At 43.8% G+C, this 11,959-nt stretch overlaps 1 protein-coding gene across 1 annotated transcript; it reads right to left on the minus strand.

The window, feature by feature from the left end:
- Positions 1-633: 633 nt before the first annotated feature.
- Positions 634-11,689, minus strand: LOC146690501 (solute carrier family 22 member 4-like). Its single transcript, XM_085435608.1, has 11 exons — positions 11,453-11,689; positions 9,387-9,602; positions 5,766-5,869; positions 5,033-5,187; positions 4,594-4,765; positions 3,731-3,857; positions 3,391-3,578; positions 2,930-3,144; positions 2,491-2,673; positions 1,637-1,772; positions 634-1,276 (listed from the first exon to the last, which is right to left on the minus strand). The coding sequence occupies exons 1-11, from the start codon at positions 11,660-11,662 to the stop codon at positions 1,168-1,170; spliced, it is 1,815 nt and encodes a 604-aa protein (XP_085291734.1). The 5' UTR covers positions 11,663-11,689; the 3' UTR covers positions 634-1,167.
- Between the last annotated feature and the right edge of the window lie 270 nt (positions 11,690-11,959).

The following is an 11,959-nucleotide window of genomic DNA, read 5'->3' on the forward strand; positions in this document are numbered from 1 at the left end:
GTTTTTTTCGTTTGGTTTTTTCAGAAACATTGGAAATATGTTGTGTGTGTGTGTGTGTGTGTGTGTGTGTGTGTGTGTGTGTGTGTGTGTGTGTGTGTGTGTGTGTGTAAAGTTTTATTTACCCCATTTCCTCAGTATTCATTTTACATCAGGGCACACACGTGGCCACTTTGCTAAATAAATAAATATAAATACAAATATAAATATCGTGGTACATGATAAATGTGTAAAAGTACAGAAAAAGTTCCGGTAGTTCAGTGCAAAGAATACCATGTCATGTAATTATAAAACTTTTTCTTAATTGACTGAAAAAATCCTTGAAAAACAAACAAACAAAACTATGGACCCACTGTGATAGTGGGAAAAAAGAACGTTTAATTTAACTGTTTATCTGTGAATTATTACATTGGTGTAGTAGAAATTCTAGTCTGGCACCCATCCTCTATGGGAGGTTTCGTTTTGTATTATATTATCATTATTATAATTATTATTATTTACTTCATTTTGATTTTTTTTTTTTTAATTTACCTTTTATTGGTTTCAGTGTTAGTTTTAGTCTTTGTAATTATTATTGTATGGACGGCATAGAGAAAGAGAAAATACACACAAGTCACATTTTTTTCTTATCAGGATTATTAGGATTTTATTATTAATATTACTGTTCTTATCATCATCTCTATTATTATTGTTATTTCTATTATGTAACCAACAACAATCCAAAGCATCAGTAACCAATCAAAGTCTTTTTATTTCATCAAAATGATATAAAAAAATTTGTAAGTTTTAAACACAAATTTTAAATCGTATAATCCAAGCATGGCAACTGCTCACACGACTTAAATTCAAGTTGATTTAAAATTTTTATTTTTTTATTTTTTTTGTTTCACTTCCATATTCCTGCTCAGGATGAATAAGTGTTTTTGTGGTAATTTCCGCTGCAGCCTCACAACAAGAAGGTTCCTGGTCTTCCTGGTCTCATGACTGGGGCCTTTCTACATGATGAGGTAGACACTGTATAGTTTATTGGGGGGGGGGGGGGGGAATATATTAAAAAAAAGTTTAGAGAATAAAAAGAACATACACATGGTTAAAAATGTGGCTAACAATTACTAACACAAGACTAGAAAAGCAAATTCAAATCATTTGTTCATTTCTGCATCTCAAGCTCTAGAAGGCAGTTGAGCATTTGATCTCAGACAGAGAAGTCTCGCTGACAGCTGGAGCCTCAGCTGAATTCCCATCATCCTTTTGGCGACAGAGCCCTTTAAATTTGAACCTGGAAGCCAAATGAGGAGAGCTGCATCAGTTAGGCAATATTAAACAATAGATATTTCATATATATTTGCATTATTTGTTTTGTTTTTTCATTTCAGTTTTTTTCACATTGTACCCACCTTTATTTTTGATATTTCAAAATGAACTGTATATTTCTTATTCTGGTCTCATGACACAGACCTACCCACATAACACTTTAAGACCGCAGTGCAGTAAACAATCAAACCAGATTTCCCTATTTATATATTTTTTATTACAATCCATTCATAGGATATCTATTATATAGAGTGCAGACATGAACGCACCTGAATATACACTCTGCAAAAGCAGCATTACTAGCATAATCAATAGACAAGCTTACTTCTTAATGACTTGCATCTGATCGATGGTATCAGGAAGCGTTTTTCCAAATGACTCCGGAAGGAAAAGGGAGACAAAGACACCGATGACTGACAGGAGACCCACAGTCAACCACGGCAGGAACTCGTAGAACACAGCTGCAGACAAAACCAGAGCCCATTATTCAGATTATTTCTCTGCTACAGACTTCTGTCATCACTGAGCTGCAGGTCAGTTTGTTAGATTTAGAGTTGAGAAGCTGAGCATTAAGGATGCTTTTGTCATTAAAGTGAACTAAAACTTCATCTCTACACAATGACACCTGTCTCATAAAAAAGGCACAAAGGTTCTGTGTACACTACAAAGTGCTCTATTGCAGAATAATTATCCTAGTATGATGTTTACACAAAAGTAGGGATGCTTTGAAAACATGTAAATGAAAAACAGACGGCTATTAAGATCATTAGAAGCTTACAGGGCACTGAATAGAGCACAAAGACATCGTAACAAAAACATATTGAAACAGAATTAGTTGTTCAGTTTTCCATCTGCTGTTTTTTGATGCGCTGCACAACTTTCTCAATCATTTCTCGCTCTTGCCTCAAAACGAAGTTTAGCGAAGTTTTTAAAATTTACTTAATTTCAACATTTACTGTCTTGGATTATTTGATTAAAGAGATTTTTTTTCATCATAGCCCACTCCATAGCTTCTTTTCTCAGACCCAAGACCAGTAGAAAGTGTTGGAGAGTAAGCTTAGGACATTTTTAATACGAGTATTGTCAGTTGTAACAGTTGTCCCAAATTTAACGTTTTTCTTCTTCTTTTTTTTCTTTTGTTGGGGGGAAATGGGGTGATTGTGATGCCAAATATCTCACCCAGCTGCAATATGTATGGGGTGATAGAGGACCCCACTCTGGAGAATAAGGCAGCAGACGACAACATCGTATTCCTGATGACTGTGGGAGACAGCTCTCCAGTGAGCAGGTGCAGGATTCCTTCAGAAGCCAGGACTCCAAATTTACCTATCAGCACCAGGGTGAGGGTGATGTTGTGATACTCTGAAGGGAGGAGAAGGACTTTAAGCTTACAAGGAGTGAAACAAGTTATTTTCAAACATTTGGTGAGCAGGTTTACCTTCCCTCAAATAATCTTGTTTTGTCTATTTTGTCTATAAATCTCATTTAGGGCAGCACCTCTAACATAGAGGCTGTGTGTGTGAGGCCTTGTTGAAAAGGCTTATTGTGTTGATATTTTTCAACACAATGACAGTTATATTCACAAAGAGAGCAAGAAAAGGACAGTGGTCTCACTTACTGTGCAAAGTGATCTGGATGACGAAGAGTGCCAGCGCCCCCAGCAGGGAGAAGACAATAAAGGACACGCGGCGAGGAAAATATTTTGCGCTAAACCAGCTGACCAAGTGTGCCGGGATATCCATTAGTGATAGCAAGGCGTAGTTCAGAAAGGGGTTGCCATAGAGAGTAGTCATATTGAATGACAATCCAAAGTAGCTCACATTCAAAGAAAACCTGCAAACAACAAGAGAACAAAAAATAAATAAATAAAATGAATCCTGTTAGGATCGCTCAGTCAATTATATCAATAGGCAGTTGTAAAACATGTCAGAGTCACTGATGCCCAAAACCAGCATTCTGAGTTTTCTTTATATTTCTATTCTCTAGTTTTAGTTTCACGTGTACTTCTGTGTGTGGTTTTAGTCTGGTTTATATTCAGTTCGTTGAGTTCATAGATTCATGGGGAAGGCTTTAACTCACCAGAGAAACCACACTACGAGTGTGATACTTCGAGTGGTTGTGTTCCTCAGCAGACCCAGGTAACCAGAAACCTCAGGTTGCTGAGGTTGCTGAGGTTGTTCAGGTTGCTGAGGTTGTTCAGGCTGTTGAGGTTGTTCAGGTTGCTGAGGTTGTTGAGGTTGTTGAGGTTGTTGAGGTTGTTCGGGTTGCTGAGGTTGTTCAGGCTGTTGAGGTTGTTCGGGTTGCTGCGACTGTTCAGACTGTTGAGACTGATCAATGTGCCACATAGAAAATTCATTACATTAGCCAATGTAGTTTAGTGTGGTACACGTTGGACAAGGATAAGGTCAGAGGCTCTTACTTTTGCTGAGCGAAAGAGGTCAGATGGAAATTCCACTCCGTTCTCCAGAGCAGCAAACCTTAGCAGGAGTTCTGCTTCTTTAAAACGGCCTTTGGACACTAGCCAGCGAGGAGATTCTGGAACCAGCCTGGTGGACAGACAGACACAAATGTGTAGTTCATTAGTCAAGTCAGCACAGGTGGAAACTGAAGAAAAATACAAGAGCCTCCTGCTCCATCTATCTGTGTTTGAGAGAGTATTATTTATTCATCAAGCAGATGCTGGAAAAGTTAGAAATTATCTGGATGCGATGAGTTAGAAATTATCTGGATGCCACGAACGTCTTCTTTTGGCTGTCCTTACACGGGTGGCCACAGTGGATCATCTGAGTGCCATAATGATAACTGTAAAAATCTGTGAAAAATGTACTTTGCCAGAAGCCAAAGATTTTTTATTTAACACTTTATGCTTGACTGTGACTGAATGAATGAGATTGCAGATACAACCTTGGAACTTTGATCATCAAATCAAATCAGGTTTAAACAGAAATGAGCCTTTAACAACGTTCAGTTGGGAGGAGATCTATGGGGAGAACGGGAACTGGAATAAAAAATTATAAATCCCTTTCTTTTGTCTCAAGATCCCCCAAATGGAAGGAAAAGGGCATCTGAGGAAGTGGAACAAAGTGATGGATGGATGGATGCATGGATGGAAAACTGGATGGATGGATGGAGGCGCACATTTAGTTTACATTAGCTTAACACATTCCACAGTTCAACAAATTCCTCAACAACCTTTTATATACTGAACAAAAAAAATCTGCTGAAAAAATCAGCAAATACTCAAGAAACAAAAATCCTAGTAGTGTACTGAGGTCAATTTACCACCAAAGGGGGAAACAGGCCAGACCAGGCAAAGCCATTAACACTGATAGATATCTCCAGTTCCTGACTATGTAGGCAGTGCCAGGGAATGCCACCATACCAGCTGAATAGAAAAAGCTCAAAGCAAGGCTGCTGAAGAGAACTCTTGGAACATCAACTAGGAGCTCAGAACCTGTGACGAAAAGGCAAAGTTTAAAGGAAATCAGGAAGTTGTACTTAATGTTATATTACAACTAATGTCCAATAAAATATTTTGTTTTCTGTTATCTGTTTACTGCACATGTGTAAATCAGAAAAGTCAGTCAAAGGTTGTGACTAGTTGACAATACAAGACAAGTGGTTTCCTTTTTGTTTCATTTTAGGTGTTGGCCGAAGGCTTATTACATTAAAAACAGCAGCAGTTGAGCAGACTATCCTAGAAATAAAGAAACACACTTACCAAGTACAAGAAGAACTATGTAAATGCTGAGCTGACCCATGCCCACAATGAAGAAAAGCACATTGAAGACGGCCCAGGACTGAGCAAAACTCAAAGCGATGTTGAAGACACTTAGTATGAAAATGGAACTGAACAGAACAGGTTTCCTGCCAAACCTACAGTAAAAATACAGCAAGACAGCAATCAGCCACAACATGGGCACATACAGTTTTCTATTTAGATGTTAATGCTTAAAAAATAGGCCCATTAGCCTCAACAGCCTCAAAATAGGCCCATTAGCCTCAACAGGGCTTTAGCAGCTAGCATGACAGCTACCCTGAGGTACCCCTGAGCAAGGTACTGTCCCTACACACTGCTCCCCGGGCGCCTGCTTAGTGGCTGCCCACTGCTTCACTGAGTGAATGGGTCAAATGCAGAGAAAAACAAGTAATTTCCCCATGAGGATCAATAAAGTATACATTATTATTATTATTATTATTATTATTATTATTATTATTATTAACCAAGAGCAAAGGAGTCATGTGCTCAGTGCACCTACATTAGGATTTATCAACAACAAAATGGAGTTCATTTAGCTCAAACTTAAAGGTAACCGAGATTTGGGAAGATAGATCCTTTATTTTATTTAGTCCTGGATGAGTTAGCTCACAGCTAACTAGCAGACATATTTTAGTGAAAAACATTGCAGGTTTGCTAACTTTAGAGACTGCTTGAGCTGAAACTGTGAATTTACCGGTCAGAGATCTGTCCAGAGAGGAAACAGCCACAAAGTGATCCCAGGAAGTAGATGAGAGAGGACATTGGCTGTTTCCACTTGTTGTCGCACACCAGGTTAAACTAGAAGACAGGGTACACATAAGGGTGATCTAAAGCAGGCATAAGAACATAGAAGGAAATACTTGGGCACTAATCTCTGTCTTCCAGCAGTCCCTGTGCAGACTGTTTGCTTCATTAGCCTCCATGTTGCTTTGTTTTGATGGGTGTGTAACATGAGTTTGTCTCTGTCCATATTTTACAAGGTCCGCGTCAGGTGTTGAGGAACCAGGGCACCCTGACGAAAAGTGGGCTACTGGAACAAGAAGGCATCGGTGGGCAAGGGACGAAAACAGGGCGTTGTTGGAATGCTACTACGCAAGTAACCCCGGCGGAAGGGGCTACATGAATAGGATGAGGGACCTATGGATTCTTCGATACCCAACATCCACAATGACGGCGAAACAACTAGTAGCTCAGTGTTCCAACATTCGAAAGAAGGGACTGCTCTCACAGCTAGAGATTGACGAGGTACAACACAAATGCTACGGCAAGGAGGAGTCAGGACGCCAGGTCAGGGGGGAGATATCATCACCCCCACCCGAGATTGGGTACATAGCCCCAAGTGTGATAGGAGAAGGATCGTTGAGTGCGAGAGGAACTGACCTGAAAAATAGGATCATGGCCAAGCTTGAAACCTGGATCCCCCGTAGCCGGTTACCAAGATTACGTGAAGTACCCTCAGAAGGTCTGCTAGATGATGTTAATGCAGCACTACGGGCAATACCTACAACCACGATTACCGACACTAACAAGCTGATCTACAATATGGCAGCAGTGATCAGTGAGATGCTTGGCTACAAGTTGAACAGCCACAAGGGGCAGTACCCTCCATGGAGAAGGAGGCTAGAGGGCAAGATCAAAGTAGCACGGAGAGAGGTTAGCCAACTAACGGAGTTGCAGAAATGTGCGACGAATAAGGTGCCTAAGAAATACAGCAAGCTGTCCATACCTGAGGCCTTGGAAACTGCCAAGCAAAGACTCACAGCCTTGGCCAGCCGCTTGAGGAGGTACACCAGAGAGATAGAAGGCAGGAGAATAAACCAGCTGTTCTCCACAGAACCAGCAAAGGTGTACTCTCAGTGGCAAGGGAACAATAAGAGAACAGCACCACCAAGGCTGGAGACGGAGCAATACTGGAAGAGCATATGGGAGAAGGATGCAACCCATAACGGCAATGCTCAGTGGCTAGAGGATCTGAGGGCAGACCACAGCGACCTCCCTGAACAGGGTCCAGTAACCATCACAGTGGCAGATATCCAAGAAAGGGTCTCCAGTATGAAGAGTTGGACAGCACCAGGGCCCGACATGGTTCACGCCTACTGGCTGAAGAAGCTAACTGCACTCCACGAGCGTCTGGCAGCACAAATGAACCAGCTGCTAGTTAACGAGAGACACCCGGAATGGCTAACTGAAGGCCGGACGGTCCTGATCCCCAAGGACCCCAAGAAGGGACCGGTCCCCTCCAACTACCGACCAATAACCTGCCTCAGTACTACATGGAAGCTCCTGTCAGGCATCATATCGGCTAAGATGAACAGGCACATGGGTCAATACATGAGCGGGACACAGAAAGGAATTGGCAAGAATACCAGAGGCGCAAAACACCAGCTACTGGTAGACAGAACAATCAGCCGAGACTGCAAGACCAGACTGACCAACCTGTGCACTGCCTGGATTGATTACAAGAAGGCCTATGACTCAATGCCCCACAGCTGGATACTGGAATGCCTAGAATTGTACAAGATCAATGGGACCCTAAGAGCCTTCATCAGGAACTCAATGGGGATGTGGCGTACAACACTAGAGGCCAACTCCAAGCCCATAGCACAAGTCACCATCAAGTGCGGGATCTACCAAGGAGATGCTCTGTCCCCACTGCTGTTCTGCATAGGCCTGAACCCCCTCAGTGAGATCATTAACAAGACTGGCTACGGATACCGACTACGGAACGGAGCAGTTGTCAGCCACCTCCTGTACATGGATGACATCAAGCTGTATGCCAAGAGTGAACGAGACATCGATTCACTGATCCACACTACCAGGCTATACAGCAATGACATTGGAATGTCGTTCGGACTGGAGAAGTGTAGTCGGATGGTAACAAAGAGAGGGAAGGTAGTCAGAACTGAGGGGATTGAACTACCAGAAGGCAACATTGCAGACATAGAGGACAGTTACAAGTACTTGGGGATCCCGCAGGCGAATGGGAACCATGAAGAGGCCGCTAGAAAAGCTGCAACCACCAAGTACCTGCAGAGGGTCAGGCAAGTCCTGAGGAGTCAGCTGAATGGTAAGAACAAGATCCGGGCCATCAACACGTACGCCCTGCCCGTGATCAGGTACCCTGCTGGGGTAATAGGCTGGCCAAAGGAGGAGATAGAAGCCACTGACATAAAGACAAGAAAGCTCCTTACCATGCATGGAGGGTTTCACCCCAAGTCCAGCACCCTGAGGCTGTACGCTAAGCGGAAGGAAGGGGGCCGGGGACTGGTGAGTGTCAGCACCACAGTCCAGGATGAGACAACGAACATCCAAGAATACATTGGGAAGATGGCCCCAAATGACCGAGTGCTCAGTGAATACCTCAGGCAGCAGAAACCCAAGAAAGAGGAGGGAGACGAGGAACCATCATGGAAGGACAGGCCCCTGCACGGTATGTACCACCGGCAGATAGAGGAGGTGGCTGATATCCAGAAATCCTACCAGTGGCTGGACAAAGCTGGACTGAAAGACAGCACAGAGGCACTAATCATGGCAGCACAAGAACAAGCTCTGAGTACAAGATCCATAGAGGCTGGGGTCTATCACACCAGGCAAGACCCCAGGTGCAGGCTGTGTAAAGATGCCCCAGAGACAATCCAGCACATAACAGCAGGGTGCAAGATGCTAGCAGGCAAGGCATACATGGAACGCCATAACCAAGTGGCCGGCATAGTGTACAGGAACATCTGTGCCGAGTATAACCTGGAAGTCCCGAGGTCAAAATGGGAGATGCCCCCAAGGGTGGTGGAGAATGACCGAGCTAAGATCCTGTGGGACTTCCAGATACAGACGGACAAAATGGTGGTGGCTAACCAACCGGACATAGTGGTGGTAGACAAACAGAAGAAGACGGCCGTAGTGATCGATGTAGCGGTTCCGAATGACAGCAATATCAGGAAGAAGGAACACGAGAAGCTGGAGAAATACCAAGGGCTCAGAGAAGAGCTCGAGAGGATGTGGAGGGTGAAGGTAACGGTGGTCCCCGTGGTAATCGGAGCACTAGGTGCGGTGACTCCCAAGCTAGGCGAGTGGCTCCAGCAGATCCCGGGAATAACATCGGAGATCTCTGTCCAGAAGAGCGCAGTCCTGGGAACAGCTAAGATACTGCGCAGGACCCTCAAGCTCCCAGGCCTCTGGTAGAGGACCCGAGCTTGAAGGATAAACCGCCCGCAGGGGCGTGCTGGGTGTTTTTTTTGTATAAGTAATTGAACCAGGAAGTCCTTTGTGATCCAGGGAGACTTGGATCTGAACAATATCATCAAGACAGTAACAGTACCTCAGTGACTACAGTCAACTTGTAGTGCTCTGTGCTGTAGATCCATCCATCTTTGCACTCCTCCTGCTTCAGGTTGGACAGCATGACCCCTGCACTTGCTCCGAATTCAGAATCGTTGTGGATCTGGGCAAGGTTGGGTTTTATTCCGAGTGCAGACAAGTTCTGCATCATGTGCATCTCATAGCGGCTACAACTGCTTCTCTCCAGATTTTGACCCTGTACAGCAGAAGAGATATTATAAGAGACAGACAAGACAGTGAAAGAGTCCTGAATTGAAATTTATACGAGAATTCTATAACGTCGAAGTCAACAGTAGACTTCAACTGCCAGAGGAAAAAAGCCTTTAAAATCTTATTTGTGAGCTGTATAATCAGTAAGCTTTTACCAGATGTGGGTCAATATTCTGTACAGACCATTTCCATGACAGCTGATTTAACATCCGCTTTTTAAATCTACAAAGAGCAGTAAAACTCATAGAAGCACACTTCAGGTAACCGCAGCTTGTCCACAAAGAAAATCGACTGGAGTTGGCGATACAAATTATTATGTGACTTATTCCTATGTGAATCGTCCCCCAAATCCAACCCACGACCCACTGTACACTCTACTGCACCCGCCACACTGGAACTTCACAAGACGTTAATGACAAATAACTGTCGTGATGACGTGAATCTGCGGCGCAAGAATGCTTTAGGGGAAAGTGACTTGCTGCAGATTTAGGTAAACTAAGCGTTTCAGTGTAAGGTTCTCTCACACTGGCTTTACAAAAATATAATTTAACTACAGCTGCAAACACCCTAGGAACAGCCGAGTCATTAAACCCTTGATGATACTCTGCGGCGCACACGCACACCTAGAGTCACCAAGGTCAAGCACGTCTGCATGGATCCTTACACCAACTTGCATCACTCAAACCCTGTCAGGGTCCTGGGACTGGGCGACCCAGGACCCCTGGGCAGTCATGGACCTGTGTTATTGTTGTGTATTTTGGTGTTGCTCCCCCTTCCCTGTGCTTGTGTATATGTGTGTGTGGGTGGCTGAGCACTTGTTTATAGGCGGCGTCAGGCCTGGAGGGTGTGGCCCTGCAAGGGGACTGGCCACACCCGAAGCCACACACCTGCTGCTGATCAGGCCTCGTCGGGGGAGCTACTTAAGAGAGTCTTGGAGCTCCCACCGACGCGGGATCATTGCATGAGACTCCACGTTAGTCTTCTGTTCAGTTTAGTCTGTGAGTGTATGCCTACGGGAATTATGTGTCTTGATGGCTGCCTCTGTCATTTTCCCCTCAGGAGGAGCGTGGAACATCGGAGGGCAGCAGGCACGGGATGTGTGTGGACACACGAGAGTGGAGAACACGGAGCACAGACTTGTTGGGAAGACACGACACGGGAGTCACGGGAGAGCACGGGGATTTACTGTTATTGTTTCCATCACTGTAAATAAACGCACTGTTTCTACACAGAGTACCGCGCCTGGGTCCTCCTTTTCCCCACATCCCCGTGACAAACCCAATTGTATCCTAGCAGACTCACAGGAGTAGAAAGTCTAATGAAGGTTTAAACATAACCATCACCACCGAGAATATTTAGCAAAGACAGTTAAAAGACATTAAGAGGAAAATATATTTTTTTTATATTAATGACAAGACACTGTAGCTGACAGTGTTTGGAACCACCTCCTCATGGAAAATCAAGCTTAGTCCTTCATTATGTTTGCCAGCTAGCTGCTGAGTGGATCTTTCAAATGTTTGGTCCTGCACTGGATGTGTTTTTCTTTTCGAGGTGTTTTACTTGAAGCAGGCGTCTGCTGGAACAGAGAGGCAAGCTTTTATTAAATCTACTGCTAAAGTGATCAAAATGTATCACTGCTTTCTCATGTGTGTAATAGAAAGGCAGAAGAAATGATAGAAACTTAAGGTTGAGGAGTTAGTTAACAAAATAATGTTAAATTACCGAAAAATAAAATAAAATAATACTTGCTGAATCTGAGTTTTCTTAGCCGCTGTCCTTCACTCAAACAATCATTCAAAATCATTTAGCTTGATCAGGCCTGCCACTGGTTCTCACCTGTATCGGGATACTAGCCTGGATCCAGTCCTGACTCAGGTTGCTGTGTGCTGGGATGTAGCACTGGTGTGGGGGAATGGCCAGCAGAAAGATGACAGACAGGATGTTGTACCCAGCAGGAAAGCTGAGGGTACAGAGGAAGAAGATGACCTTCACCTGGTACCAGCCCCAGATCCCCGGGAACGCAATGGATCCCTCGTAGTCCCTCATTTTGGTATTCTATTGTATTCTTCTTCTTTTCAGCTGTCACTCAAAAAAATGACAAAGTCAGCTCTCTCTTCAAACAGCAAAATCGTATCAAAAAGTAGAATACGGGTCGCGCCAGTCACAGCTTCTCTCTCAACAAGTGCTCCGCAGCTTCAGATCTTTTATCCCAGACAAGACAGAAAGACTCCACCTCTCATCCTACTAATTCTAAAACCCTCGGTGCATATTAACTCCTCCATAATATTAACTCCATACCATAATGTGCTTTCTCACATGGCAAGGCGTTTCACCACATGTGTG

Source organism: Copadichromis virginalis, linkage group LG16 (genome assembly GCF_057382275.1).
Source record: "Copadichromis virginalis isolate Kocher_CV1m ecotype Utaka linkage group LG16, C_Virginalis_male_GT1.1, whole genome shotgun sequence".
NCBI lineage: Eukaryota > Metazoa > Chordata > Actinopteri > Cichliformes > Cichlidae > Copadichromis > Copadichromis virginalis.